General features: G+C 40.4%; 1 protein-coding gene across 5 annotated transcripts in view; it reads left to right on the top strand.

Moving 5' to 3' along the window:
- LOC129696711 (arf-GAP with SH3 domain, ANK repeat and PH domain-containing protein 1-like) overlaps window positions 1-14,394 on the top strand; it is a 196,086-nt gene extending 181,692 nt beyond the window's left edge. For all 5 annotated transcript variants that reach the window (XM_055634834.1, XM_055634832.1, XM_055634835.1 and 2 more), the window contains 3 exons: window positions 3,133-3,914; window positions 5,383-5,505; window positions 11,073-14,394. In XM_055634834.1, the coding sequence (XP_055490809.1) occupies window positions 3,133-3,914; window positions 5,383-5,505; window positions 11,073-11,147 (980 nt within the window). In that variant the 3' untranslated portion in view covers window positions 11,148-14,394. The remainder of the gene's footprint in view (window positions 1-3,132; window positions 3,915-5,382; window positions 5,506-11,072) is intronic.
- The last annotated feature ends 234 nt before the right edge of the window (window positions 14,395-14,628 follow it).

Genomic DNA, 14,628 nt, shown 5'->3' with positions numbered 1-14,628 from the left:
CACCAGCTTTGTGTCATCCGCAAACTTGGAGATGTTGCATTCAATTCCCTCGTCCAAATCATTAATATATATTGTAAATAGCTGGGGTCCTAGCAGTGAGCCTTGCGGTACCCCACTAGTCACACCCTGCCATTGTGAAAAGGACCCGTTTACTCCTACTCCTACATGAAGGGTCCATGTGCTCAAAATACATCTTCACACAACTCATACCTTATGAAATTCTACATCCGATGGAACACCCACTTCACGCACATTATGACTCAGAAAATAAAAGTCCAAACATAAAAGCTCATGCTAAATTTTTTTTTTAATGTATAAATACTTACACTTACATCAGCACAGTAAAAAAAAAATTCCCACAATGTGGCTTGCACAAGCCTCCTTCCTTAACGCTGAGACCTTCCAATAAAGTATGGCCCACTAAACACCACAGCACTTGTGCAGAAACCCAGTAGATGTGTTTGCTGTCTGGAACTACATGATAGAGCGCTTCACTTCCTTATAGCCCCTGTCAATACAAAATTCTGTTTGCACAATTATATTCAGTTATTGCCAGGTTCTCTATACTATCTGTTGCACCCTCGCTTTCTTCTCCTGGGGTGTATTATACTTTCTTCTTCTAATGCCAAAAGATCTTGCACCCCTCAGCCCTAACATGATAGTATGGCTCTTTGTCACTATCACTAACTGCTGGCAAATCTTTAGACTATTGTTCCTTTTTCCCCACAGAGTTAATCATCCATAGCCATTAGTGCCAAATGTTACCAGGTTTCATAAGACTAATTTGATTTTCAAGCATTGCCCCTGAAATTAAGATCCAAACACTATATAAAGTATGTAAAAACTATATAAAGAGTTTGAAGCACAAAGCAAACAGTGTACAGCTTTCAAAACGTGATCAGTCTGAGGAAGGGTCTCAACCCGAAACGTCACACATTCCTTCTCTCCTGAGATGCTGCCTGTCCTGCTGAATTAATCCAGCATTTTGTGTCTACCTTCAAGCTTTCAAATAGTATGCAAGCAAAAGCTTTTCACTGTACCTTTACAGAGTTACTTTACAGAGTTGACGTGGAAAAGCTTTTCCCACTGAGAGTAGGGAAGATTCAAACAAGGGGACATGACTTGAGAATTAAGGGACAGACGTTTAGGGGTAACATGAGGGGGAACTTCTTTACTCAGAGAGTGGTAGCTGTGTGGAATGAGCTTCCAGTGAAGGTGGTGGAGGCAGGTTCGTTTTTATCATTTAAAAATAAATTGGATAGTTATATCGATGGGAAGGGAATGGAGGGTTATGGTCTGAGCGCAGGTATATGGGACTAGGGGAGATTATGTGTTCGGCACGGACTAGAAGGGTTAAGATGGCTGTTTCCGTGCTGTAATTGTTATATGGTTACCTCCCGTACACATGACATTAATAAACCAAATCTAAGAAAGAATGACACTACTTCAGATACCATCTTTAAGCCTCTCAATTTCTAAGAATGAATCTCACACAACTGAATACTTCAAAATGTGGTCACTTGGTGTAGATGGCATCCTTAGGTCCCTCATATAGTTGATGATAATTGGTCCATATTTGCTGTCCCACCTCACAAAGGTGTTTGGAAACTGAGGTGGGGGGGGGGGGGGGGGGGGGGACATCATAGTTTTGAGGCGATTGCTAGAAAGGGTCTTAAAGTGAACAAAAATGGCTATCAGAGCTCATATAAATAATAATTTTAAATCACTGTTTTTTTGTTATTTTAAGTAAATTTCTTGAGGAACTCTGGGCCAGGAAGCACCTGTAGAGGGAAATGGACAGATGATGTTTCGGGTTGAGACCCATCTTCAAGACTGTTGTTGGGGGGGGGGGGGGGGGGGGGGGGAGGTGGGGCAAGTGATGGGCAAATGAAGGTAAGAAGAGGATGTGGAAAAACAAAAGGCTGCAGATGGTGGAATTTGATAAGAAAGGAGGGCGTCAAATTGAAATGTGTCAAGGAGGATGCTGGGTTTTTTAGGAACGTGAGTTGGGGTGGAAATAGGGATAAGGGTTGGTGATGAACAGGAGGAGATAAAGGAGTGGTAAAGAGTTAGATGACAGGCTACAGGGGCAGTGGGATGAATAGTGTGCATTGGGAGAACCTGGATTCATCAGAAGGAGAGAGGTTTACCTGAAATTGGGGTATTTGATGTTCATACCTTTGGATTGTCACTACTAAGCAAATATGGGATGTTGTTCTTCCAGTTTGCAGCTTGCAATGGAGAAGGACAATGACTGACAGGTCGGTATAGGAAGATGAAGGGGAATTAAAGTGGTTGCAACTGAGAGCAACTGGCCCTGCTGGAAGAATACTGTGTGAAATGATGCATTTGCCTCGTCTACACCTGGTGTCACTGATGTAGAGGAGGCCACATCAAGAGCAACAAATACAATAGATGAATTTAGAGCAAGTGCATGTCTCACCAGGAAAGGCTGTTTATGTCCCTGAATGAAGATGAGGGAGGAGGTGCAGTGACAGCTGTAGCATAACTATGGCTGCTGGGGAAAGTGCCTTGGGAATGGGAAGGGTGTGTGGGGAAAGATGAGGGAACCAAGTAGCCATTAAGAGTGATTTCTGTGAAAAGCAGAAAGGGGGGGGGGGGGGGGGGGGGGGGGGGGGGAATGCAACTCATGTTGTAGTGTCTCAAGATTCCATATGTCCAGTCTCTTGTGTCTTCAATAAAAAATCACTACTCGAGTTGACATTCACATCCTAGTTTCCCAATTCTGCCGTCATTAAATTGTGCATCTCCTCATAACAGCATTTCATATTGAGAACATTGTGAATCAGCAGGAGAATGGTTAGCTTTCTGTCATGAGATATAGAGGGACAGTAGACGCAACATTTCTCAGTTGAAAGAAAGCTGCAGTACCGGGAGAAGATGGTATAGTATATGTGAAATAAAAGTTTATGTATTTTATTAACTGATTTTCACTTTGAAGCACTGGTTTAATATTGTTTATCCTTTATTGCATTTCTGATGTTTGAAATTAAATCCATAGTTCTATATTTGATACTGTATGTTAAATAAGTTTTATTTCCTGCTTAGTTTTTTTTTAATTGTTGCGAAATTCATTGCCTAACTAATCACATCGCCCATCTTTACTGCTAGTGTCCCTGAGAAAGATTGATAGCATTCATCACAGTTCAGTTGATAAATCGAGTTCAGAGACTTTCCAAAAGTTGTCGCACTCTATGGACCTGCCGCAGAAGCCACCTCCAGGGGACCTACCGCAGAAACCGCATCATGGTGACCAGTCCCAGAAGCCACATCATGGTGACCAGTCCCAGAAGCCAGCTCCGGGGGACTTACCACAGAAACCACATCATGGTGACCTACCACAGAAGCCAGCTCCAGGGGACCAACCACAGAAACCACATCACGGTGACCTACCACAGAAGCCAGCTCCGGGGGACCTGCCCCAGAAGCCACATCATGGTGACCTGCCCCAGAAGCCACATCTGCCCCAGAAGCCACATCATGGTGACCTGCCCCAGAAGCCACATCATGGTGACCTGCCCCAGAAGCCACATCATGGTGACCTGCCCCAGAAGCCACCTCCGGGAGACCATCCCCAGAAGCCACCTCCGGGAGATCATCCCCAGAAGCCACACCCAGGGGACCTTCCCCAGAAGCCACCACCTGGAGAACTGCCCCAGAAGCCCAAAGATCTTCCACCAAAGCCACAGCCAGGAGAAATCCCACTAAAATCCCATGTAGAAGTCATTCAAAAGCCTCAGTCTGGGGAGGTATCTCAAAAGCTTCAGGCTGAAGAATCTTTTCCAAAAACACTGATTGGAGACACACCACAGAAACAGTCAACTGATGATACAAATGATACTTCATCCAACCTAGCCGGGACTCCCGTGCCTCTGCCACGTAAGATAAATACAGTAAGTGTACCTTTTATTCCACATATTGAATTTAATTAGAAATCCTGCATTTAGAGAGTGAGAAAAATATAAACAGGAGTCTCAATGACACACTTACGGCTTAAAAAAAAACATACCACCTCTCTGTATAGAAAATAATCTGTCATTTTGGTTGTGCAGAAATTTGTTGGATTCTAGTACTTTTGGAAACTTCACTGAGTTCTGCCTTCTTCTGCCAATTAGGTCTCCCGCTAACAAGAAAAAAATGTATCTCTAGTTTGGTTAAACATTGATAATTTTCAAGTTCGCAAATGCTGAAGTAATTTAGTTGCACTGTTGCTTTTACTACCTGTTCCTCTGACTCTGATTTGGTATCAGCTAAGTCTTGAACATCTTTAGTCTTTCAAGAGAATGTTGTTAGATTGGGAATTCCAACATTCAGACTGAACAACAATGAATTAATATTTAATTCTGTAGGACAATAAGAAATATGGACAAGCGCAAGTGTTTCAGCACCTTAAGCTGCTTTACCATTCAATATGTTCATGGCGGGTCTCTCTTTCCTTATCTTAAGGATTCCCTTATTGATTAAAAGTCTGCCTCAGTTTTGAAGATGTAAATAGGTTTCATAGACACACAATCAAACAGCATGGGAATAGGCTATTCAATTCGCCATGTCCACAATTACCAGTGGACCCCCATCTACATTAATTAAATTTCCAACATTTGACCTGCAGCCTTCAAGGGCTAGGCAATTCAAGTACTCGTCTAGACACCACCTAAAAATTGTTAGTGACTCTGATTCCAGGTACACTCCACTCTCTGGATGGAAAAGGCCCCCCTCAAATCCTTTCTATAATCTCTCAAAAGGACACAGTGCCGGAGTTACTCAGCGGGTCAGGCAGCATCTCTGGAGGGCATGGAAAGGTGATGTTCGGATCGAGACTGACGAAGGATCCCGACCCGAAATGTCACCTATCCATGCTCGCCAGAGAGGTTGCCTGACCTGCTGAGTTACTCCAGTAATGTCCTTTTATGTATTAACCAGCATATGCAGTTCTTTGACGCTCTTTATCTCTTACTGGTTACCCTAAATCTATGTCATTGAGTTTTATTCACCTGATCAAAAAAGCAAAGATTCCCGAATTCTACCATATCAAGACCCCTCGTCTTATTGCAGAAGGCAGACATGAGCAAAGAGCCCACTTCCAAAGTCTCAATTACGCCACAGACTGCCCAATCTGTTGTGTATTTCCAACGCTTCCTGGTTTATTTCAGAATTCCATATTCTGCAGTGTTTTGCTTTTGAATTCATTTTGTAATTTTTTATATGCCAAGATTCTGCAAGGTGTTGCATCATAAAAGGTTCCTTCACCAATTATTTACAACTCATAGATATTAAAGAAACTAAAGAAAGGTTGTAGTTGTTAATATTATGACAGAAGAACACTCAAATTATACTCACAATCAACACGGTTTGCTTTCATAGGCGAAGAATAAAATCCGACGAGTAAAAACTATATATGACTGCCAAGCAGACAATGATGATGAACTTACCTTTATAGAGGGAGAGGTGATAGTTGTGACAGGTGAAGAGGACCTAGAGTGGTGGGTAAGTGGTTTAAATCATTTGTTTTGGAATATCTAACTTTGATTCTTTTTTCATTCATATCTCCAATTTGTAATTGGAGTAACTTTGAAACTATTGCTGTTTGTTGTTACACTGGCAGAAATCTCATAGCAGTTTATGGATTTTGTGCACGTGCAATTAAACATAATCCAGACAGTGTTATCCAGCTCATCTGCAGTCTTCCCTGTTGCATTATTTGCTGGATCTGGAACTTAAATTATAACACCTAATATCACTAAAAAGCTAGAACCAGCAATGGTTACCATGCAACTGCTGTACTGAGTATAAAAACCCCCCATCAAATTAATCGCTGCCCTTCAGGGAAGGAAATCTACCCACAACATTGGTCTGACCAACATGTACATCTGGAACCACCAATGTGATTGACTTTTACCCATATTCATGTTTCAGAAGCAATTAGCAGCAGAAATGATATGCTCTCATTACCAACAGCATCCACATTCCATGAATGAGGAAAACGATGATTCCTCGATTTGATAAGGACTATTTACAAGCAAATTGGATAACATTTTCTATAATTTTATACCTTGTTCAGTAGAGTGACATTTTAAATAATGCACTAAATCATCATGGCTGCTGGGCATACTCTGTGACTCTCCAAAACTACATTTATGTTTGGAGACTAATTCTCTGAGTAATTGTTGAAACTTTGTGGAGTTTTTTTTAAATATTCTTTATCTCAGGATGAGGACATCACTGACTAGGCCAGCATTTACTGGCTGCCCCTAACTGTTCTGTGAAGGTGGTGCTGAGCCACCTTCTTAACTCATTGTAATCCATCTGGTGAGGCCACCTTTGTCAAATTAACGGTGTTCCAGGACTTAGATCAAGCAATCGTGAATAAATAGTGACATTATTACCAGTGAAATGTAACAATAAAAATAACATTACTGCACAGGATGGCGTGTAGTTCAACATATTTGTTGGGATCATGTATTGGCCAGATTGAAGGATAGTGGTGAACTAGATGAGTATTAAGGGGCTGTCTCACTTGCATGCGATTGCATGCGTTTGGCCCGACCAAACGGAAACGGAGTTCGCGCTAAGTTTGCTCGTGACGTAATTTGCGTCATACTTACCAATCAGCTGGGCAGGAGGCGGGCCGACTGAATTTGGGCATCGGGCGGTGACGTCGTCACGCAACGCCACACCGGGCGGTGACGTCATCATGCGCTGTCAAGATGCTGCGTATGCCACCAAGACGCTGCGTACGACCGCGGGACCAGCCCTGCACAACTCCGCGCTTCTACGTGGGACCGGCCCCGCGCGGACATACGGTGCCCGTACGCCGCAAGCGACCACGTTTGGTTGCGTCAAACGTATGCAATCGCATGCAAGTGGAACAGGCCCTTTAGTGACATTCTGGTAATGTGGTTAGGTCATAAGGTCATGTGATAGGAGCAGAATTAGGTAATTCGGCCCATCAAGCCTGCTCCCCCCTTCAATCATGGCTGATCTATCTCTCCCTCCTAATGCCATTCTCCTGCCTTCTGCCCATAACCCCTGAACCCGTGACAGTGACATACTGCCACGGAGACTAGTATTATTATAGTTCCATGCTCACTTTAATTATATCAATTTAAACTGCTCAGCTGCTAAAGTGAAATTTGAACTTCTATCTTCAAATCATTGGTTCAGAATCAAAACTGCCAGAATAGTACCCAGCCACAGTGCTACAATTTCCCTCCATGCAACCAAGTTTGGTAAAGAAAATATTTAAATGTTGGGAAGTGTTATAACCATATAACAATTACAGCACGGAAACAGGCCATCTCGGCCCTACAAGTCCATGCCGAACAATTATTTTCCCTTATCCCACCTGCCTGTACTCGTACCATAACCCTCCATTCCCTTCTCATCCATATGCCTATCCAATTTATTTTTAAATGATACCATCAAACCTGCCTCCACCACTTCCACTGGAAGCTCATTCCACACCGCTACCACTCTCTGCGTAAAGAAGTTCCCCCTCATATTACCCCTAAACTTCTGTCCCTTAATTCTGAAGTCATGTCCTCTTGTTTGAATCTTCCCTATTCTCAAAGGGAAACGCTTGTCCACATCAACTATGTCTATCCCTCTCATCATTTTAAAGACCTCTATCCCTTAACCTTCTGCGCTCCAGAGAATAAAGACCTAACTTATTCAACCTTTCTCTGTAACTTAGTTGCTGAAACCCAGGCAACATTCTAGTAAATCTCCTCTGTACTCTCTCTATTTTGTTGACATCCTTCCTATAATTAGGCGACCAAAATTGTACCCCATACTCCAGAATTGGCCTCACCAATGCCTTGTACAATTTTAACATTACATCCCAACTTCTATACTCAATGCTCTGATTTATAAAGGCCAGCACACCAAAAGCTTTCTTTACCACCCTATCTACATGAGATTCCACTTTCAGGGAACTGTGCACAGTTATTCCCAGATCCCTCTGTTCACCTGCATTCTTCAATTCCCTACCATTTATCATGTACGTCCTATTTTGATTTGTCCTGCCAAGATATAGCACCTCACACTTATCAGCATTAAACTCCATCTGCCATCTTTCAGTCCACTCTTCCAACTGGCATAAATCTCTCTGTAGACCTTGAAAATCTACTTCATTATCCACAACCCCTCCTATCTTAGTATCATCTGCATACTTACTAATCCAATTTACCACACCATCATCCAGACCTTTGATGTACATGACAAACAACAGTAGACCCAACACAGATCCCTGTGGCACCCCACTAGTCACTGGCCTCCAACCTGACAAACAGCCATCCACCATTACTTTCTGGCATCTCCCATTCAGCCACTGTTGAATCCATCTTGCTACTCCACCATTAATACCCAACCATTGAACCTTCTTAACCAACCTTCCATGAGGAACCTTGTCAAAGGCCTTACTGAAGTCCATATGTACAACATCCACTGCTTTACCCTCATCAATTTCCTGAGTAACCTCTTCAAAAAATTCAAGAAGATTAGTCAAATATGACCTTCCAGGCACAAATCCATGTTGACTGTTCCTAATCAGACCCTGTTTATCCAGATGCTTATATATATTATCTCTAAGTATCCTTTCCATTAATTTGCCCACCACTGACGTCAAACTAACAGGTCTATAATTGCTTGGTTTACTCTGGGACCCCATTTTAAACAATGGAACAACATGCGCAGTACGCCAATCCTCCGGCACTATTCCCATTTCTAATGACATTTGAAATATTTCTGTCATAGCCCCTGCTATTTCTACACTAACTTCCCTCAATGTCCTAGGGAATATCCTATCTGGACCTGGAGACTTATCCACTTTTATATTTCTCAAAAGCGTCAGTACTTCCTCTTCTTTGAATCTCATAGTTTCCATAGCTACTCTACTTGTTTCCCTTACCTCACATAATTCAATATCCTTCTCCTTGGTGAATACCGAAGAAAATAAATTGTTCAATATCTCCCCCATCTCTTTTGGCTCTGCAGATAGCTGTCCACTCTGACCCTCTAATGGACCAATTTTATCCCTCGTTATCCTTTTACTATTAATATAGCTGTAGAAACCCTTTGGATTTACTTTCACCATACTTGCCAAAGCAACCTCATATCTTCTTTTAGCTTTTCTAATTTCTTTCTTAAGATTCTTTTTACATTCCTTATACTCCTCAAGCACCTCATTTACTTCATGCTGCCTATAATTATTGTAGATCTCCCTCTTTTTTCCGAACAAGATGTCCAATTTCCCTTGAAAACCAGGGCTCTTTCCAATGTTTACTGTTTCCTTTCAACCGAACAGGAACATAAAGATTCTGTACTCTTAAAATTTCCCCTTTAAATGTCCTCCATTTCTCTTCTACATCCTTCCCATAAAACAAAATGTCCCAGTTCACTCCTTTTAAATCATTTCGCATGTCATCAAAGTTAGCCTTTCTCCAATCAAAAATCTCAGCCCTAGGTCCAGTTTTGACCCTCTCCATAATTATATTGAAACTAATGGTATTGTGATCACTGGACCCGAAGTGCTCCCCAACGCATACCACCGCCACCTGTCCCATCTCATTTCCTAACAGGAGGTCCAGCACTGCCCCTCCTCTAGTAGGTACCTCTATGTATTGCTGCAAAAAACTATCCTGCACACATTTTACAAACTCCAAACCGTCCAGCCTTTTTACAGAATGTGTTTCCCAGTCTATGTGTGAAAAATTGAAATCTCCCACAATCACTACCTTGTGCTTACTACTAATATCTGCGATCTTCTTACATATTTGCTCTTCCAATTCTCGATCCCCATTTGGCGGTCTACAATACACCCCTATAAGTGTTGCTACACCTTTCCCACTTCTCAGTTCCACCCAAATAGCCTCCCTAGATGAGCCCTCCAATCTATCCTGCCAAAGCACTGCTGTAATATCTTCCCTGACAAGCAATGCAACACCTCCACCTCTTGCCCCTCTTGCCCCTCAATTCTATCACACCTGAAGCAACGAAATCCTGAGCCCTCCTGCAACCATGTTTCACTGACCGCCACAACATCATACTTCCAGGTGTCTATCCAGACTCTAAGCTCATCCACCTTTCTTACAATGCTCCTAGCATTAAAATATGCACATTTAAGAAACCCCCCCGCCTCTTATTCTCTGTTTATTTCCTTTTTCTTCTTTCTCCTCTTGTGTCCGAGTGCTTCCCTTTTCTGCTTCCTGCCTCCCATTCTGTCTACTAGCTTTCTCTATTTGTGTCCCTCGCCCCAACCATTCTAGTTTAAAGTCTCCCCAGTAGCCTTATGTTATGATAAGGTCTCACTGAAGTTTTGTAATAATTCTGGGAGCAATAACTATTTGGTGAGGGAAAAATTTAATCAATCAAATAATTTTCAAAACTACATATAAAATAATGTGTATTGAACTAGTTTCACTGCTTAAGTTTCTATAGCAAGATTCAAAATACTGATAACTATCACTTTACGCAGAAAAATTGACACCAAATGGCAAAAGCTAGCCAGCCAGACGCATATTTAGTTTTAATGTTTAAGAAGGAACTGCAGGTGCTGAAAAATCGAAGGTAGACAAAAGTGCTGGAGAAACTCAGCGGGTGCAGCAGCATCTATGGAGCGAAGGAAATAGGCAACGTTTCGGGCCGAAACCCTTCTTCAGACTGATCTGGAACTTAAATTGCCTATTTCCTTCGCTCCATAGATGCTACCTCACCAGTTGAGTTTCTCGACCACATATTTTGTTTATTTAGTTTAGAGATACAGGCCCTTCGACCCACTTCGATCCGGGCCGACCAGTGATCCCTACACATTAACACTATCCTACACCCACTGGGGACAATTTTTACATTTACCAAGCCAATTAACCTACATACCTGTACGGCCTTGGAGTGTGGGATGAAACCGAAGATCTCTGAGAAAATCACTGGGAAACATCTGAATTCCGTACAGACGGATGCAACATATGTCCTGAAGGCAAAATAGAAAATTGTTTTTTATTTGTGTGCAGCTTAATGCTGCATTTGACATTGAATTTTTGCATTTCTTATGTTGACAGATTGGTTACATCGAGGGGCAGCCGGACAGAGGTGGAGTCTTTCCAGTCTCGTTTGTGCACATCTTATCTGACTAAGCACCAATGGATTGACATCACATTCTCAATGGTGGATTCTTCCATTTGACAAAGTAAAACGGCTGCAGCTACCCTATCTATGTGCATACTTTGTACATAAATGATCAAAAATTATTTTATGCTCACCTAGTGAGGTGACTGTATAAATACTGTGTTATTTGCCTTTGCCAGTATTATAGTAGCCTTGGAACCTGGCACGCCTTACTTGGTGTACTACAGTCATCCATGGCATCTAGCACTTATTAATCTTACCTATGCTATAGATAGGATATATCTCCTGCCTGCTTATCAAATCATAAGCAGCCACTGAATAATTTAACTATATAAGCTTTTATTCTCAATATCATCTCAGTATTCTGAACAAAATAAGAGTGGTTTTGCTGAGGATACAGCCAGGTTTCAGTTTGCACTGATCCTCTTTGTTCTTCTCTTTATAACATGGATGCTGTGCATACTGTTCTTAATGTACTCATGGACCTATGTGATTTTAATTGTAAGTGGTCGGACAAAGATACGAGAATGAATGCTTGGGGAATTTGTTAAAGTTTATTTTACCTCAGTTTGAGGCAACGTGTAGAGAAATCCATACAAGGATTTATTGCCTGTTACATCTGATTAGCAATTTAATAAACTAAATTGGCCTTTCGGCAAACCTATTGAAAGTTAGAGCTGAGAATTTTCAAGTTTGTTGTTAGAATTTTAGAGCAGTGCTTGCTTACCATTTTAACAGATAGGTTGTTGAAAAAAAATTGCCTCTTCAGCATCCATTCACACTTAACCTATTTATTAGATTACAAACATTTCATTGCAATTTATTAGTTGAATTTTTAACAGTAAAAATTGGAAGACTAAAGTACCTATATGATTTATATACTGATGGAATTACAGGACACCAACATAAACACATCCAGTCTTAGCTGTAGTAGAGGGAACATCAATGTCCTGCCTCAGAGATCAGTGTCCTGTAGTTAACATATCATCAAGGGGCATAGGGGAGTTCTTTAATAGTTGATGTTTATTCACATTTAACTTCAAGTGGTATATGTTGCAGGCAGCAGTTGTACACAGTGAAAGTATACAGTTATGTTTTGAATATTAAATGACATGTTTACATAATTTGGAATTGTGCATCGACGATGTACTTCATTAATTTTCCCTCCTTTCTCCTATTATCAAAGTACTTATTATACATGCAAACCATAAATTGGAGTGTTTAACTGCAAGAAGGATGTTGAAAGCCGTTCATGTTACATCTCTTGAAATGTACTTAACCTGTGAATGTAATCATTGTATGGATAATTAATCATTTGCGGATTGGGAGACAAGTGAGCGATCTTACCAGTTTTAAAATATATCTACATATTCAACTTGGCTACTTGGGCTCTGTGGTAGAGAATAAATTGCATTATTTGCACAAATGTGGAACTGCTTGGGGAACAAAGTGACAGTGCATCTTGGGTTGCTTAAGGCGTTAATGACTACACACCTTCATATTCATTATTGATATTCAGTTATTCAAACTTGTATTAGGGACCCAAAAATAATATAGAACTTTGAAGAAGTTTACTTGCATTTCGATCATTTCCAGGAGAAAGGGTAGGTCTTGGTGTTTCGTAGAAGCATTCAGTTAATCTCAACTCTAAACAATAACTGTTTTCTTTAAAAAGGATGTTATTTAATTCTTAAGGTACATAATATCTGTAAGTAGACTTAGATAAAAAAGGAATAAAAACTTAAATTGCATATGATGTGTTACCTCTGAGACAAGACTTCTCGCCTGGTGCTGCATTGGTCTTGAATTATGTTAAACTGTTGCCATATTCCCATCTCCATCTTTCACAAATATTCATGCCGACAGAATGAGTGGTTGGGTTCCAATTCTTCCACCCCACCTCATCCCGCCGTTCCCAGCAGCCTGAAATTATTTGTCCTTAGTAGGTGTGAACAAGCTATTGACAGTAGATTTTGTGATGTATTCATTGCAAACACCGACACAAGATACTGGGTCAGATTGGCAGAATTTGATTTGCTCGAGCTTTTCATACAAACCATAGAAATGAATAATAGCTAAAATTTAACATGGTAAAGCATATTCAGTAATTGAAATGACTGCAATGTGCTTAAAGCCACAATTGTATGTGGTTAATTATTCAAATGGATTTATTTCATTTTAAAACTGTTACATGTGCATTACTTATAATCGTATATGAATGATAAACTAGATTTTTCAGTAATGTATCTCTTTTATCTTGGATTAGGCTCCCTTAAAAATATATCATGTAAATCAGCTGGTACTATCAACCTACTGGATGTAAAGGTGTACAGTATGACTGCAGCTTACCATATCATGTATTTGCAGTTTTTTTTTAATTATGTACAAGAATTGCTGTGGGAAGATATTTTAAAAAGCAAACTTGTTTGTGTTCAGATATAATATTGCAACATAAAATCCTGTGATATGTTCCAAATGTAGTTATTTTCTCTCATTCCTATCAAAGCGATGAAGTATTTAACATGAATGCTGCTTCCTCAGTGCGTTCAATACCCAATGACAGTTGCAAAAGTCACTCACAAATATGGAAAACAGCAGTTGTAATCAATGCCAATATTAAAATGATTATTTAACTAATGCTCTATCAGGAGTATTATCATAAAACTTATCAACAACATTAATTGTTTTCAGATAATGGAGGAGGGTAGAATATGCCTAGACATTTGAATGATACTGTAGTAATAATTCCGGTTTACTTAAACATTACACGTGTTAATTGGTAGCTGGAACTACTATGGAGTCTCACAGTAGTATGATGTACAATGCACGTTGAAATTCTTGCTGACATTGAACTACCAATAATAGTAAAGTTTTACAAAGTAACTGAATTCTATAATTCTAAATCTGTGAAAAAAATAATTATTTCTTGATTTTTAAGAGCTTTGGGGTATGAGGGGAAACATAGAAACATAGAAAATAGGTGCAGGAGGAGGCCGTTCGGCCCTTCGAGCCAGCACCGCCATTCATTGTGATCATGGCTGATCGTCCCCTATCAATAACCCATGCCAGCCTTCTCCCCGTGTCCCTTGACGCCACTAGCCCCTAGAGCTCTATCTAACTCTGTCTTATATCCATCCAGTGACTTGGCCTCCACTGCCTTCTGTGGTCTGTGGAGTGTGGTCAACAAGAGAAAGGGAAATAATTAATTCAGGTTTGCCAATAAATAGATCATTGCTTTCTCAATTTGAGTGTCCTGATCAACATTAAAAACTAAAGGAGACTTTAATCAACTTTTAAAGGATGTGATTTAATTCTTAAGGTACATCATTTCAGTAAATTCATTTAGATATGAAGGAATAAATTAAATTGAATATGACATTTTGCCAATTGACCAAATATGGATCTAATAACAAAAGCTCCCAAATACGTTGCAGCCAATTTATCTTAATTATATATTTCAAATATTAGAAAAAATCTGTTCAAATTATT

This window comes from Leucoraja erinacea, chromosome 4, assembly GCF_028641065.1.
Source record: "Leucoraja erinacea ecotype New England chromosome 4, Leri_hhj_1, whole genome shotgun sequence".
In the NCBI taxonomy this organism is placed as follows: Eukaryota; Metazoa; Chordata; class Chondrichthyes; order Rajiformes; family Rajidae; genus Leucoraja; species Leucoraja erinaceus.
This window is presented reverse-complemented; position numbering and strand designations above follow the sequence as displayed.